The 17,171-nt window shown below is 52.7% G+C and overlaps 1 protein-coding gene across 3 annotated transcripts in view; it reads right to left on the bottom strand.

The window, feature by feature from the left end:
* Nucleotides 1-17,171, bottom strand: part of DGKG (diacylglycerol kinase gamma) — a 133,486-nt gene that overhangs the window by 67,048 nt on the left and 49,267 nt on the right. For all 3 annotated transcript variants that reach the window (XM_074964126.1, XM_074964125.1, XM_074964127.1), the window contains 8 exons: nucleotides 13,503-13,552; nucleotides 12,013-12,087; nucleotides 10,923-11,042; nucleotides 5,901-6,018; nucleotides 4,612-4,700; nucleotides 3,689-3,805; nucleotides 2,132-2,230; nucleotides 396-512 (listed from right to left, as the gene is read on the bottom strand). In XM_074964126.1, coding sequence (XP_074820227.1) covers nucleotides 396-512; nucleotides 2,132-2,230; nucleotides 3,689-3,805; nucleotides 4,612-4,700; nucleotides 5,901-6,018; nucleotides 10,923-11,042; nucleotides 12,013-12,087; nucleotides 13,503-13,552 — 785 coding nt within the window. The remainder of the gene's footprint in view (nucleotides 1-395; nucleotides 513-2,131; nucleotides 2,231-3,688; nucleotides 3,806-4,611; nucleotides 4,701-5,900; nucleotides 6,019-10,922; nucleotides 11,043-12,012; nucleotides 12,088-13,502; nucleotides 13,553-17,171) is intronic.

The raw sequence follows: 17,171 nt of genomic DNA on the forward strand, positions 1-17,171 counted from the left end.
ACAGACGGGGAGCACAGGGAAACAGTGAGATGATACTAGCACCATAAACTGACCGTTCACTGGCGTTTCTGAAGCTGCGCCTCAGAAACAACAAGCTATACAAGGGAGAAATAAAGGCCATTGTGGGGAAAGGATCACAGGGTCATTGACACGCCAGGACAGACTGTCCCAGAGTTCATTCCAATACCTGGAAGTCAATGGACACAAGCATCATTGGCCAGCAGGGGGAACGTGACCCCAGCCAGCCATCAGAGTGCATACATAGTCTAGCTCCCTGTCAGACCATCATTCCCCGCTGGCCTGGGCCTGAGACTTCAGCACCCTGCCCCTGGGTTTCTCGCTCCCAGCCCAGCATCTGAGCCTCCTGGAGACTGAGGAGGCTCAGAGCCACCTACCTGTAGGCCATGCCCGTCCAGCGTGGTGGTATTGAATTTGAAGGTCTGAGCGGTGTCGTCTGGACAGGTGCTGGCAGGGGAATCACTGTCTGATTTCCTGGGGTGGGACTGCCTGTCCTTTTAGAAGGAAAAAAGATGCACCGAGTCTAACACATGAATGAAGAGTGGCACTAAGAAGGGGCGTTTGTTTGTCAGACTCCAGCTTCCAGGATCGGTCTGGCAGAAACAAGTCCCCATGGGGGCATGAGGGGCTGACGGCCCTGCAGTTTCCATGACAGTGGCCATAGCGTAGGCACAGGCCCCAACACTCTGACTGAGAGCAGAGTCATAGCCACTCAAAGGCACAGCCACACCCAGCACAGCTGCAGCCTGCAAGCATTGCCCCCCGATCATGCACTGAGCCTCACTCCAATAGTGCCATCCCCAGCAGAGCACGCACCGAAGGACGGCAGATGCCCCTGCATGGCACAGCCCCAGCTGTGGTCTGCTCGTTTCTTCCATAGGCCCAGTTACAGCCTGCTCTATGGTGGGGGAAGACATTTGTGTGTGCCTGGGTGGTGGGTATAATAGGGCAGGGTGGCCCTGCCCCTTCCCCTCCCTCCTGGGAGTGGGCTTCTGCAGGAAGTTTATGCTGATTTATTATGCACCGTGCAGGTTCCCAGGCGGCTAAGGAGGTGGTATCTGCAACTCAGCTTCCCGGGTCCCTTGGACTCCCCAGGGAGATTATTGATGAACCGGGAAGCTGAGTGACAGATACCGCCTCCTCAGCCACCCCGGAACCTGCATAGCGCATATAAAAGCTCAGCGTTCTCCGCCTGCTGCTGCCTGGCTGCTTCTCTCCAGCACTTCACCCCCACCTCCAGAGGTCCCCGCCGCTGCTCACTGGTTCCTTCTCTCCTTCCTGTTTAGCCCCCTCCCCACTTGGCCCCCCCGCCGCCACGTCCCTCCTGAGCGGGGGTGGGGGGAAGAGAGGAGGGATGCACACTTTGAGCAGCGGTGGCAGGGGCTGAACAGGGAGGAGGGGGGAAGGAGAGGAGAGACGCATGCAGCAAGTGGGGCTGAGCAGGGGAGGGGGCGAGGCCTGGGGTGGAGCAGGGGTGGGGCCTAGGATGCAGCGTGGGCAGGGCCGTGGAAGGAAGAGGTGGGAGACGGGGAGCTAGCCTCTCCGAGGGGAAGCTTCACCTGCCACCCATGTGTGTGTGGTTTTGCTGGGCGGTGTGCACTGCGAAGCTGAGCCGATCCTTTGAAAGCCACGGTGTAAGTGGACAGAAGGTTTCTTTGTGTTCAGTGAGGCCAGGGATGTTGTGGATGTGAGGAGCTGTACGCTCTTTACCCATCCGGTGCATGGCAGGATGCATTTTCGTGATATTTGCAGTCACAGCCTTGCAAATTAAAGCAGCCAGGGGTGGTTAGAGTTAAGGTTGTGCCTTGTGGCTCCTTGAAGGGTGCCCTGCAGGCAGTGGTAACACGGACGTGGCATCGCGTCTGTTGCTAGAGGAGTGAGCATGCTGCAGGGCTGCAATGCTACTGGGCTGATGCAGGTCTATTGGTATCAGGCTGGGGTGACTGCTGCCTTGACTTGGGATTGCCTTGCTCCGCGGGGCTTGCAGGGTGGAGCCATGCACTCAAGCAGACGTGGCTTTGAGTTCCCACAGGTTTCTTGGCGGGGATATTGAAGAGGCTGTGTGCATGCCCGTGCCCCTCACTGCCGCACGGGCTGGAAGAGGCAGACATACCAGAACCACTGGACAGATGTCAGAAGGCAGCAAGATGTGGTCCTTGAGCTGCCCCCCGTCACACTCTGGCTTCACGTGGGAGGCACATTTGTTGTGAAGCTGGAGGAAGAGAGAGGAACGAGCGTGAACGTGTGACTGCCTCCCCTCCCCTGCCCTCCTCTCCAGGCAGCTGGCCTCTCCGCTCTGGCTCTCCAACCCTTTGAGCTGAGGACAGCATTACGCATGGAAGCCCCAAGCACCACAGACCAGAGAGCCCCAGGCACTGTAATATGGGCTGAAGCAGGGGGAGCAGAGTTCAGCCGAGGGGTTTTCTATCCCCCATGACAATCGCTCTCTGCATTAGCTCTCCCCACTTCCCTGCTTCCTGGAATCCCCTCACCACATTCTGTCCCTGCTTGTTTCTTCCCCCTTCCCTTTGCCCTTGTTGCGTCCCCCCCTTGGCTGGGATCTCGAGGGAAGAGGGCTTAGGGCTGCTCTACTACACGTCATGGTTTTGAACCAATATTTTGTCCCACATGGAGATGGAAAGTCCCAACTGTGCCATTTTTCGGGGAAGGGATCCCCAGAACGTGCCATTGCAGGAGAACCAAGGCAGAGTCTTTCAGCTTGCCGGCTGCCCGCCTTGGCTCATGTCAGTTTCCCCACAGGCAGAGCATGAAACTAACAAGAGCCTTCCTGCCCTCATTCGGATTTCTGCCATGGAACACTTGGATTTTGCCGCAACGGGCATTGTGCTGACGGAAGGGTCGCGACCTGCTCCACCCCTAAGTGCCATTGTGCCGGGGAAAGTGACGTGTTGTGGGTTCCTGCAGAACGATGCCTGAGCTGTTAAATCCTCAACCCTGCGCTAGGAAGTGCCAGGGTGACTGTCCCTCCCCGGGCCGCCTCTCAGATCTCATCTCTAACCCGAAGGAAGAGACGGTTAAAGTGGGCTGGGAAACCAACTGAGGCTTCTCCAGACCTGCCACAGCCTTTCCCTCCCACTGGCAGAGGCCATTGCCTGTATTTGTCATGCTGGCACATTGGGTTGTGGGACTTGTCAGACCCAGTGTGAGTGCCGCCAGGGCAGCAGAAGAGCTTGGGGAACCCGGTTCTCCTGGAGAGCTGGCACCATTCTCCTCCCCCTTGCAGAGCCTGTGCATTGGGCCACCTGTTTCGGCTGCAGAGTGAGCCCAGTGCTGATGGCAGTTGCTCAGTCACAGCCTGAAGAGACACCAAGCTTCCCCTGCAGCCCCTGCTAACAGATTGGACCCAGATACACTGGGGTCACAGGTAGGTCATTCATTTTTCACACCTAGCCAGCCGCTGGCTTCTCAGTGGAGACCCCCAGAACTCATGGTGACAGCAATTCATAGGAGGGCTTACAAGGAATGGGGCAGGCACAAGCTCATTTCACACAGGCCAGCAGCTCACCTTCTGCTTGCCAGGCGGTAATGGGCTTTTGAACACTCCTGACACAGGCTGATAACCTAGGAGCAAACGGTTTTGTGTATCCCACCCCCTGGGGCCATTCAGTCTCGATGACATCCCTGCACAGCGTCCCCTCCACGTACTCACTGTGATTTGGCACCATGCACAGTGTAGTCCGGTAATACCCTGGTAGCACTTGATGCTTTTGTGGCACCGGTCACACTTGACTGGGGAGTTCCCCTCGATCCAGGTGTGCTGCATGACCTGAAGGAACAGGCGAGAAATGAAAGAGAGATGGCACCATCTGGGCCAGCATTGAAACCCAGAGGCTAACAGGCAATGGGAATTGGGCACACAGGGAATCTGTTGAGTCAAAGGTCTCTCAGGAGACCCTGGATAAACAGCGGTCTGGACCATGGCGGGAGCTGCCACTGCTCCATTCCCTTGGACAGTGGCCTGCTTTGCTCACCAGACAATGGCAAAGAGGCCCAAGCACCAGCTGGTGCTGTCCTGTAGAAAAGAGCTGCTCTGCAAAGTTCTCTGACATCTCTCTTTGCCCTGTTCTGAGGGGGTTAACTGGTTGGAGGCTGCCCCTCAATGGCCAGCCAGCCACAGGGAAGGCCACCAGCCCCATCCTCTGCTGCTCCCCCTGCCTTGGGAGAGCCAGTGCTGCTATAGCTTTGGGAAGCCTGGCACAAAGAGCAAACCATGGGAACCTAAGTGATCTGCAGGTTAATGGGCAGGGGTGGTTATGTGGTGTTACGCTCCAATAATGATGGTGTGTGGAGAGGGGAGAACTGGCCCCATCCTCACCAACCCCAGTATCCATTCTGGTGGAGCTTTGGACCACTCCCAGCTGGATCTCAGGTGAGTTCATTGGCCAATAGTCTGCTAACCCCCCAGCTAAGGTAGAGCGGGGCTTCTAAAGCTTCACTCATCTCCCCTGTTGAGCTGCAGGTACACAGTTGAGCTACCAGCCACTCTCACAGGGAATTCAGCACATCCTGCATAGGCGTTAGCAGAGCTAGAAGGGAAACCAGTAAGCAGTCGTCTACACATGTGCTACTCACATTGGTGTTCCTCTTGGATTTCACGTATGTGCTGATGCACGAGGCAATCTCTTTGGACACACACCGTTCATGGACGGTATATTTACAAACTGCAGCAGAGAGGGGAAAAGAAGTCAGCTGTGACCCCTCGGTACATGCACGCTGCAGGCACTTCAGAGCCGCCCGAGGATACAGACAAGAGCCAGAGCTCCCACGCATCTGGGTGACACGCTGCATTGGCCAGAGTCAGAGCAAGGAGGGACGTAGTGGGAGCTATCCACCACCTAGCCTGCCATGTGAAGGGGTGGGCTGCCTGCTAGCTTACGAAACAGAATGGGCCAGAGCCTGCAGGTTTCCAGCAGCACATGCGGGGAAAGGCTGAGCACCTTCAAACTCCACTGACCTCCAAGGAGAGCTAGGCACTCACTACCTCCCAGGCATTGCTCCGCAGGAATTAACAGGAGAACCGGCAGCCTGGACGAAGATGCTACAGGGAGAGGAGAGCAGCGTCCCCTGCTGGCAGAGATGAGTGATGGGCACCGTATAACTGTCTAGGGAGCTGGGGTATCGAGCCTGACCAGGAGCACTTTGGAGGACCCAGCGGAACTCTTCAGCTGCAAGGAGAACAGGACCCCAGTGTACCAGCCGCTGAGGTGCTCGGTGGTTGTCTAGTCCCTGGACCTTGGGAAGAGGGGTGCCTTACTGGGAAGGAAGGGTTGTTTGCCTGGCTGAATGTTAATGTTGACACTCCATTCTCAGCTCTCCCTGGTTAGCCAGGGCACTCCCGGCAGGGGAGAAGGACCTGGACCAGGGGAAGGTTTTACATTCCTCGGGCAAAGCCGGGTGAGTTAGGGATTGAGGTTCAGACTTATCTCTGAATTTCCCAGCCTTTGGAGACTCCCGTCAAACATGTCAAGTTACCCAAATGCAGCTTCTGTTTTTAAGGATAGGAAATCAAGAAAGGGCCAGAGCCCCGTTATCCACAGCTGGGGTTCTGGCTGCGGCCCTGTTATCTGGAGCCGGGGTTCCGTCTGCAGCCCCATTATCCAGGGCTGGGCTTATAGACTCATAGACCTTAAAGGCCAATAGAGATTTTGTCTGGCCTCGTGCACATCGCAGGCCACAAAACCTCACCCTCCCACTCCTGCAATAGGCTTGCTTTCCTCAGATGCTTGTGGCACCCAAACCATCCTGAAAGAAGTGGACAAGGGCTGTGCTGCAAAGCCAGGGCAGGGGTTGAATGCTGGTCAGTGTGCTGCAGTGCGACAGGCCATGCATGGGGCACAGCGGGCTAGGAGAGCAGGACTCACAGGAGCAGCACAAGCCCTGTTTCCGGACCCCCAACAGCATGGTGCGGCAGAAGTTGCAGTAGGCAGGTTTCTTGAAGTGCTTCAGTCTCCAGGCATGCTGCCCGTCGTCCTTCACGTTCTGCAGGCAAAGCACAGCGGGAGTTAGGGAGAGGCACTGTCATAAACATACAGCTAAGGGTAGCATAAAATCCCTCCTTTACCTGTAAGGGGTTAAGAAGCTCAAATAACCTGGTTGGCACCTGACCAAAAGGACCAATAAGGAAAGAAGATACTTTCAAATGGGGGGGGGGGGTTGTTTGTGCTCTCTTTGGTTGTTCCCTCTGGTTAGAGAGAGAGAGAGAGACCAAGCAGGTAACCCAGCTCCTACTGAAATGATGCATCTAAAATTACAGAAATTGTAAGTAGTAGCAGGAAATGCGTTAGATTATCTTTTGTTTTAGCTTGTGAATTTTCCCTGTGCTAAGAGGGAGGTTTATTCCTGTAACTTTATTTATTTGTAACTTTGAAGTTGAGCCTAGAGGGGAATCCTCTGTGTTTTAAATCTTTTTATTACCCGTAAAATCACCTTCCATCCTGATTTTACAGAGGTGCTTCTTTTACTTTTTTCTTTATAATAAAGTTCTTCTTTTAAGAATCTGATTGGTTTTTAGTGTCCTAAAAACTAAAGGGTCTGGTCTGTACTTTTATTAAAGGCAATTGGTTGGTATATTATTCTCAAGCCTCCCCAGGAAACGGGGTGAAGGGGCTTGGGGGAATATTTTGGGGAAATAGGAACTCCAAGTGACCCTTTTCCTGAATCTTTGTCTAATTCACTTGGTGGTGGCAGCAATACCATCCAAGGACAAGGAAAGGATTTGTGCCTTGGGGAAGGTTTTAACCTAAGCTAGAAGAAATAAGCTTAGGGGTCTTTCATGCGGGTCCCCACATCTGTACCCCAGAGTTCAGAGTGGGGAGGAAACCCTGACAGGCACAATGGGGGTCTGGGGGGGCACATGGGGCAGCAATTCGCTCACACCAGGGACTGTTCAAGGTCCATTCTGGAGAAGGCAGCTGATCCGCTTGTGCTTTTCCACTGTGTGTTTAAGGACAATAGCGAATCATTTGGGTAGCTTTACCCATTTCTCTCCATTGCTCATAAAAACTCCCAAGAGTCAAACACTGACAAACAAAGTCCCTCTCCCCCAGCTTCTTCCCATTAGCAAACTGGGAGGGTGTCTCTAGTGGGGTCCTGCAGGGGTCAGTCCTGTATCCGGTACTAGTCCATATTTTCATTAATGATTTAGATAATGGAGCGGAGAGTATGTTTATACAATTTGCGGAGCTGGGAGGAGCTGCCAGCACTTTGGGGGACAAGACTAGAATTCAAAATGACCTTGCCAAATTTGAGAATCGGTCTGAATTCACCAAGATGAAATTCAATAAAGACGAGTGCAAAGTACTTCACTTAGGAAGGAAAAATCAAACGCACAACTGCAAACTGGGGAATAACTGGGTAGGTGGCAGTACTGCTGAAGAGGATCTGGGGGTGATAGTGGATCACAAATTGAATATGAGTCAACAGTGGGATGCAGTTGCAGGAAAAGTGAATATCATTCTGGGCTGTATTAACAGGAGTGTCGTATGGAAGCCACGGGAGGTAATTGTCCCACTCTACTCGGCACTGGGGAGGCCTCAGCTGGATACCGTGTCCAATTCTGGGTGTTTCTCACTAGGAAAGATGAGGACAAACTGGAGAGAGTCACGAGGAGAGCAAAAAAAATGATAAAAGGTTTAGAAAACGTGACCAATGAGGAAAGGCAAAAAAAACTGGGCACGTTTAGTCTTGAGAAGAGAAGACAGAGGGGGGACCTGATAACAGTCTTCAAATATGTTAAGGGCCATAATAAAGAAAATGTGATCAACTATTCTCCATTTTCTCTGAAAGGAGGACAAGAAGCAATGAGGTTAATCTGCAGCAAGGGAGATTTAGTTTAGAGATTAGGAAAAACTTTCTAATTATAAATGTAGTTAACTCTGGAACAGTCTTTCAGCGGAGGTAGTGGAATTGCCTGTTTGCTGGGGAACTCAGAAATCCCTGCAGATAAGGTTGTCCCTTCGGATATGTCTACACTGGAGCTGGAGGTATCATTTCCAGCTCAAGTAGACATACCCGCTCTGGCTCTGACCAAGATAGCATGCTAAAAATAGAAATATCACTGCAGTGACGTCAAGGGTGGGATGGCACAACCACCCAAGTATGCGCCTCGGGTTTCAGACAGGATCATGCTTGGGGTGACTAACCCATCCAGCTGCTCATGTTGCTGCGGCTACACTTCTATTTTTAGCATGCTAGTTCAATGAGCTGGAAATCATACCTCCCGTGTAGACATACCCATAGTGTGCTAGGCAAAGAAATGTACAGGTTAAGCTATTATATAGAATATGCTTCACATCTAGCTTTCTGGTCTGCTAGATCCTCCTGAACAGGTGGAAATACGGCAGCTTGGTACCTACATACATATCCACATTCCTTATTAAAGATAGCTTGGGGGAAGACCACACTATAAACAAATACAAAACCATCTGGCACTATTCAACCTTCTTCCAATATTAGGCAGATAAGAACACTCTAAATCAACAGCCCCATGATGCTGGCTGTCATCTCTTATTTTCTGGGACTGTAAAGGCCATCATTTCTGTACTGAAGAATACTAGCTCGCTTCCGTATAAACAGTGGGGGCTCCAGTCATCCAGCGATCTAGAGAAGAATTTCCCAGAGAGACAGTCTCTCTCTCCACCTCACACACACTTGAGTTTAACAAATAATTCATTTCACTCATTTTGCCTCTTTCTGTTTACCAGCTGCCCACAAGTAGCTTATGATTGATTCCAATGTATTTGCTATGCAAAGTCGTTTGCTGAACAATTAAAGCAAATCATTCCTGCTCAGTCTGTGCCCAGTTTTTTCAACCTTCAAGCTGTGCTGACTCTAGAGAGATTACACACGATACGTTTGTGTTCCCTGATTGGATGAGCACAGCTCTTAGACTCAGGTTTAAGGCACAAGCACTTTCCCATAGTCTTAAAATTCACTGTTTCCTTCAACATTCCTGCCAGTCAGTTTGCTCGCTAGCTTACCTGGGGAGGTCCAACACAAGAAGGGGCATAAACACAGCTGCAGTGAATGCGTTTCACATTTCAAATGTCTACGGACAGCAAATTTTACTGGGATGAATTCAGGCCTAATATACCCCTTAAATATAAAGAACTTCATCAGAATGAATAAGTAACCTCTGGAAGTCAGGAAATACCTTAAATCTGTCCCTTGTACTTCATCACACAGTGAATCAGTTCCATCGCAGGCATGGGGCTATCATCAAGTATTTTACCTGCTCTTCACATTTTTGAAATGATTAATAATAAAAAAAAACTATTTCACATACCTAACAACCAGCCTGGTGTGTTTGCGATCCCAAATCGCTGAGACGAGAGAGACTAAAATCTTAGGTGGAAACCAGAGGTGCTGGAATGGGGGTGGGGGGCAGGGGGTCATGGCAGTAAGGGTGAACAACGGGAGGAGGGGGAGGGATCTTGGGGGGGAGAGGTGGCATGGGGCAGGGTCTCGGGGGAAGGGGCAGTGCTAGGGCGGGGCTTCAGGAGGAAGGGGTGGTGTGGGGCGGGGCCTCAGGGAAGGGGCAGTGTGAGGCGGTAGGGCCATGGTTTCGGGTGCCGATGGGCCCCCCACTGTTAGGAAGCTTCTCCTGCCCGTGGTGGGAACGCCTTTTAACAGTCAGCCGAAAGCACTTTTCTCTTTCAAGATCTAAATCTCTGTCCTCAGGTGTCTCTCCTTAGAGCTGCTGATGCCACTGGCAGCTGGAGCAGCATGGCCCACCCTGAACTGGGTGCTATCAGACTAGACCACAGAACACAGAGAAGCCTCAGAGCCTGAACTCAGGCCTTGGCAAGGAGGTGAAGAGAGACTGTCTGGAAAAGTTTCGGGCCATATTCGTCCCTGGTGTAACTCTGGCCCTTTAAAATGTATCCAAGCTGCCATTTTGCCCCATGCCCACGTGCTGCCTGTGAATTGGGACTTTAAAAAGATTTTGTATTTGCTGATTTTCAAGACCCCTCTTCCGGGCTAGCTCTGCAGCTGAGGCAAGGCAGCATGGAGCTGGGCTGAGTGACGCCAGCTGAAGAGCTGGCCTGCAGTGCCCCCTCCCCCCTGCCATTCCAGCCTGTCCCTCCTGCACTCCGAAGACATTCGAAAGGACAGTTTGGTCTTTAAGGAAGGCCCCGTTCACTTTCTATCTAGTCACCGAGCAGCCTGATTCCTGTCAAGGGGGTCGCTCTGTGCAGCGCATGCACTCCCCACAGCATGGCTGGAAGGAGGGTGAGAAGACATGGTTGGGAGCGTTCAGTTTGTGAGGCTCTGGTGCCCTCCTGTGGTCCTAAATTGCCCTCTGAATGTTCCACCAGCTGTCCCCAGCATCTAATCTTTCTGCCTAGCATTTCCGTGACCATTCATTATCTAACCCCCGTCAACATTGCCATTACAAATCGCAGGCAGTAATCAGACCAGCCTGCCCCAGTCAGAAAGCAGGGTGGTTTTCCTGCCGCTCCGGGCGACACCTGAGCATGACGGTGTCTGTATCAAGAGGGATCGGTCGAACACTGCACATGCAGAGCAGAGGGGGTAGGTGCAGAATAATAGCCCCGGGGTGATATGCAAGTGGAGATCTTCCCGGGCCCTTGCTGGGACACTGGCCCAGTGCAGTCATCTTAGAGGTGAACTCACACCTGGGATGCTGCCACAAAGTACATGCCAAATGAGTCCCTGTGTTCATTTCCACCCTGGCGTGGTCAGAACCCTATTCTCTGGGCAGAGTTGTTGCGGGAAGGAAGTGTTCCCCTGCCCCTCTGCCATGCCCCAGTTCCTCCAGCCAAGTGCCTGGCAATTGAGTTACACCTGAACCCTGGGTTGTACATCTCTGGAGACCAGCCCTGTAGGGCCTGTCCCATCTAGGCCCAGCCCTGGGTACTCACCGTCTCCATCCCCAGCAAGACTAGCAAGGGGATGGTGGTCATGCCGCCCCGGATCCACTCTTCCAGCGTCACGGTGCCATCATGATCATAGTCTATTTCCTCCATCATCTCCTTCAAAATCTAGAGGAAACAAGAGTCCATGGGAGTCACCATGTTCCTGAAGGTAGTGATCCCACTCATCACATGCACCTTGCACAATAGCTAGTGATCCCGCTCATCGCATGCACCTTTCCCAATGGTCAGCGATCCCGCTCATTGCACACACCTTACACAATGGCCAGTGATCCCGCTCATCGCACATACCTTGCACAATGGCTAGTAATCCCGCTCATCGCATGCATGTTTCCCAATGGCCCGTGATCCTGCTTATCGCACGCACCTTACACAATGGCCAGTGATCCTGCTCATTGCACGTACCTTTCCCAATGGCCAGTGATCCTGCTCATTGCACGCACCTTTCCCAATGGCCAGTGATCCCGCTTATCGCACGCCCCTTGCAAAATGGCCAGTGCATTCCCATATTTTAAGTACCAGATCAGTGACCTGAGGCAGAGGCCTACGCCGTTCCAAGAGGCCACAAACCCCAAAGCTCAGAACATTTCCACCAGCCCTGTCTACCCCTCATAGTGCAGCCCTCTCTGTGCTCTCTCCCACCTCTTACACTGGCATGCCCTCCTAACTAGTCCATCAGGTGTCTCCAAGCACCACTTATCTGAACAGCCCCGGACGATTAAGAACAGACGCATAAAGACACGATCTTTGTCCCTTAGGTACTAATCTAGTCCTGCCTATTTCTCACCTCTGGTCTCCATCCTTGACATCTCTACCATCTCCACCACAGCTAATTGTCAGGAGCAAGCAGAAGGCTCCTGGACAGCAAAGACCCTGTTTAGAAGCCCAGGAGGGGGAGCCCAGCCCCTCCACACAGGGATATCTCTGGGGAGTCACACTTTCGGAAGGGGTGTTTTTCCGAGCTCTCCAGGTAGCACCAGCAGCTCATTCAGATGGAATTCACCACGGCCTTCCCCACTCAGTCTATCCTGACCACCGCCCCCTGCCCAGCAGAGTCAGAGGCTCCTCTGTCACTTACCGGCTTGAGCTCCGTCGAGTCCCACTCCAAGTATTCTGCCACGTGCACCATTTGATTGATGATCCGATCCAGCTCCTGAGCTCAGACAAAAGGAGAAACCAAAGAGAAAAAATCAGTGCTGCCCCTGGGCCTGCAGCTTGCACTGACTTGAGAAGGCGGGAGATAAGGTATGTGGATCAGAGCCCCGCTGGGCTAGAAGCTGCCCACAGACACACAGAGAGGCAAGCCCTCATCCATGCAGGGCCCCACCTTACACCCCTGCCAGTCCCATTGGTTTCAATGGAGAGTGGGTGGGAAATTTTCCATCAGAAAAGAGCGTTTAGTTGGAATCGAGATTCCAATGGCTGGGATTCCTGCCAGCTCGCCCACCTGCTCCTTAGCAGCCTGCCTGGGTACGTCCACATGGTGCTGTTAAACCTGCCGGTGTTAAAACATGGTGTAAACACAAATCCCTTGGGGCTGGTAGGATCTCCAGTTCCTTGTCAGCCCACAAGCCTTGGGAGACCCAGCTCCCGAGATGCCTGGCTCTCAGGCTCCCCAGCTCCCTGCTGGCAGGCTGCTGGGGCTCTGGGCAGCTGGGGGAACTAGACAAACATTGTGAAAAGCCCCAAAGGAAATGCTACGTAGACTTTTTCCACATGAAATGTTGGGGTTCCCGTTCTGTGGGACATGCAGAGATTTTATTTTCCATTTGGTTTCAGACCCACTTTTTGTTTTCTCAGGGAGTTCCCCAGGCAATGGGAATCCCAGTTTCTAGCACCCTCTATCTCAGCAGGGCTATTCATGGAGTCAGGTGCCAGTCAAGGTGACTAAACTTGTCAGAATCTGCCCCAAATGGACAAGACAGAGAAACCGGGGGGGGGGGGGGGGGGCTGGAGGAAGAAAGATAGGAGGGAGTCTCCCAAAATTAATGTAGGGGGCCTCATCAGGAATCTGCAACAACCAGAGAGTGCGAAGCCCAGAACTGAAGGCAGGGGAGGGTCTGCCCGGAATGGGGGTGTGGCTATGATGGTGGCTTTTGCTTTGTGGTGGGGCACTGACCCTGAGGAAATCATGCTCTTCTCTTCCACCTAGAAACAAGATGGCCGAGCGAGAAGCAGGTGATTGTTTGAGGGAGAGGCACTGACTGCACTTGTATCTGGGTAGCTTCTTTGCACGGTGACTCCCGAGAAGGGGCCGCCTGGCCAGAAGGAAGTGACACACCTGCAGCCCCAGGCCAAATGGCCAGCGGAGACCTAAGGCAGTGCATCAGAGGCGCTCCGCTGCAGCGCACTGTTGGCTGGCCCGAAGAACTAGCGGCCTCTCTGGGAGACAACACATATTCCATAAAGAAATGGTTGGGAGGACAGGGCTGTTTTTTTCCGGTGTCCCTCCAAGGGCCTCCGTATTGCCCTCACATACCCAGCTGCCAATCCCCAGGATCAGCCAGCTTGTGCGGCTACATGCAGGTGTCTCCCTGCGTGAAGAGAGCTCCGCAGGCTAGGGCTTACCGAGCTGTCCAGGACGCCATTGCCATCGGTGTCATAGAGACGAAACATAACTGCAAGAGACACAGACATGAGACATTATGGAGAGTGGAGAGCGGGGCGAGCTCCTGGGGCTGCCTCTTTGTCTGTTGGCTCTCACTCCTGGGAAGCATGCAGCCACTGAACCTGCAGCCTTCAGCCCAGACCCTCTCAGAGGTGGGACTATGGTGTAGCCAGCTATTCCTCTCTCCTCAGTCGAGCATAGCCAGTTGGACACCACCAATCCCCAGACACATATACAGGCTGAGAGCCTCCAGGGCCATGTTGGTGCAATGCCGGATCTCCATGGATTAAGGTGGAATGATGCAGTGGAGAACCAGGCCCACTGTCCCCATCGCCCCTCGTTCCCCTCAGCACTTTGCCCCCAACCCCGGAGTGGCAGTGGGTATAGGAACATCGTCTGCCTCAAACTCAGACATCCCCCTGCAGAGGAAGGCTCCCCCGACCCAGGTGCTCCCCAAACCACAAGGGTAAGCGAGACCGTGCAGTTGTAGTAGCAAGCGACTTCAAGCCAAGGACTGAAAACGCTCAATTCAGTGGCAGCTGCCAGAACCACCAGGGAGCAGAGCTAGCAAACCAGGGACTGGCAGAGAGACCCCAGCAGACAGCCTGTTAGCATGAGCAGCTAGGTGGGTGCCGATCCCAGCTCTTTCCCTGCCCTCGGTGTCTGCTTTCAGAGCATGTGCTCTACAGGGCAGGAGTGGTGCTACTGCAATAATGCCATCAAACCAATACAGGGTCAACATTACTCCAAAGGAGCAAGGCATTTGCTAGACAGACAATGCAGCCTAGTGGACAGAGCCTTTGGCTAGGATGCAGGAAACTTGGATCCTGACTCAGTCACTGGCCTGCTGAGTGACCCTAGGTAAGTGTCGTCCCCTCTCTATGCCTCAGTTTCCCCATCTGGGAAATGAGCTCCTTTGCAAAGCATCTAGAGCTCTACGGATGGACAGTGCCAGGTAACAGTGCGGGAGTAGCTCACTTCCTCCTGGGTGTGGCAGGAGAAGCAAGAACACAGGCGACAGGCATTCTCAGCACACTGCAGGCATGGGGCAGCCCTGAAGGACAAACATGTAATTGTTTCTGAGCCTCAGAAAAAGGAGGTTTTGAAGGTGATATTGAAATTCTCCTGCCTGACTTTGCCAGCTGGAAGCCAGTAAATTCTTGGCACCTGGAGAAGTGTTTGTTCTAATCCTAGAATATAAACTCTCCTGAACTGCTTAAGGCTTAACAGCTTGACACTTGTGCTCCAGGGTTGGACTGGGCCACCTCACAGTCTCTCACCGTGCTGGGACTTTCCCCTAGTGCCTGTGGCGTGTGCTCCAGCATTTAAGATTTTATTTTAAAAAAAAAGTCTCCAGCACTTTTGATTAGAGACAGCCTTCCAAATACAAACCCCACTTAGACCAGTATGGCGATATCTGCCTGCATCTGCAGACAGCCTGAGACAATAGCTGTGAGATGTGTGAATTGCCCCATGCATTTAAAGAGATGTTGACTCTGGAGTCTAATGATGACACCTTAAATAGCAACGCTGTTAACTGTTTCACTGCTGATCAGAGTCCATAAGACAGAAAAGGGATGGTCATATTATGAAGAGAGGCATTATGTAGTGTGAATGGGCATTTCAGTGGGTGTCATGAACAGTGTTTGGGAAACGATCCTGCTCATTTTTTCAAATCGCCTCGCTGTTAGAACTGCTCTCAAGAGCTGCAGCCATTGTGTATCTAGTTACCTGTGGGTCCCCATTGTCTTTGGCTACATTTTGTCTTTTTTCCAGCTTTAGAGTAATGTGCAAACCCAGTCTGAGAGCAATGAATGTGGCAGAGACGGAATTGCTCCAATAAACACGCTTTAGGGCCAACACCTCTAGTCCGCTGTTTATGTAGGGCCACTAGAAATTGTGCCACAATAAAACACATTTTAAGATGCTTTCAAGATAGATTCATAAACCGCCCACCAAAAAATCCCCCCCGCCACAGTGAGCATCATCTCCTCCTCCAAAACAAACACATTGCCCCTTTAGAAAAATCATAAAAACAAAAGACAACGCAGGCCACAGAAGCTAGGGGGCAGCCTCGTGCAATGCTTAATTTGTGCCAGGGCTTCCTGGGGCTCACATGGCAGTTCATACTCCGGGTACCTCTGGGCTTGCTGCATCAGTTATGCATGTAAAAAATTGCTTGAGCCCCAGCATTTAATTTCTTGAGCCCCGGCACCTCTGTCAATACAAATTAAGCACTGGCCTTGTGCAATTGCATTGCCCGCTAATATGACAAGGACCTCTTCCCCTTGCAATGGTTTGATGTGCGTGATCCTCAGATAGACACAGGCTGGCAGCAGCATCCATCCCTCGGCATAATGACCTACTCTTCGCTCATCTTCCTTCTGCCGCCGATCTGTCAGCTAACAAGCAACGGCGCACAGCAGAAGTGAATGACTAAAGCAAGCCTCAGGCAGAAGGCCAAGCAATTTTAATGAGAACAGCAGAAGAGATGAGTAATTATTGCCCAGCAATGCATGGCCTTTCTTGTCTTATTGCCACTCACAAACAGAATCTATAAATAAGTCTTGTGCTGTTCTGGGAACCATTTGAAAAAGACAGTCGCTAGCTCCCAGTATCCCCTGCTGTGCACTCTGGCTCCCCATGGGGCCTGTCTGCTAGGGACACATTCTCAGAATTTCCCCTTGGTGTTTGTGCCACTGTCGGCAGTCATGCTGGGAGCCCAGGTGTAGACAAGTTGCCAGCGGCCCCAGTGTAGTTGGCACTGGGTCATTTCAACCTGCTCTGAGTGAGGTTCTGTGAGATGGTGTTAAAAATGTGGCCCTGCTAACCAGGGTGACCAGATAGCAAGAGTGAAAAATCGGGACAGAGGGTGAGAGGTAATAGGAGCCTATATGAGAAAAAGCCCCAAATATCAGGACTGTCCCTATAAAATCGGGACATCTGGTCATTGTACTGCTGACCTAGGGCTCCCGACGAGGCTGACTCAGTATTAGCCAGTGCTGGACGTTTTGAGCCCAAGGCCAGGTTTTAAAGCTATTTAGGTGTTGCTGCACTCAGCATTGCAATGCCTGTCTCATTTGCCAAAAGGATTTAGGCATAGAGGAGCCAAAATTCCACTGACAGTCAACGGGGCTGAGGCTCCTATGGGCATGTCTACCCAGCAACTGGACACCCAATGGGTGATCACGTCACCTCCCCCCCCCCCCCCGATTTGCTCCTTGGCTTGTACTGAGCATGCTCACACGGACTGAGCATGCTCAGTAACACTGCTGAAGCTGGCTGCCTTCACTCTATCCCCCACTGTGGGCAGGCGCGGGTCATCTCTGGCTGTGTAGACTTCCAGACTCGGGCTGGGGCCTGGGCCCGAGGCAGTGGCGTAGCTGGGGGGGAGCGGGGCAGCGGCCGCTCCCCCTCCAAGCAGAAGTGGCGCCTTTTTAATTACTTGGCGCCTTTTAAATGTTTACTCACCCGGCGGCGCTCCGGGTCTTCGGCGGCGGGTCGGGGGGAGCGGAGTTTTAAAAAGCACCACCCGCTGGTAATCACCCGGCGGCGCTCCAGAAGACCGGAGCGAGTGAAGGACCTGACGCCGAAGTGCTGCTGAAGAGCCGGAGCGCCGCCGGGTGAAT

This window comes from Natator depressus, chromosome 9 (assembly GCF_965152275.1).
Source record: "Natator depressus isolate rNatDep1 chromosome 9, rNatDep2.hap1, whole genome shotgun sequence".
Taxonomy (NCBI): domain Eukaryota; kingdom Metazoa; phylum Chordata; order Testudines; family Cheloniidae; genus Natator; species Natator depressus.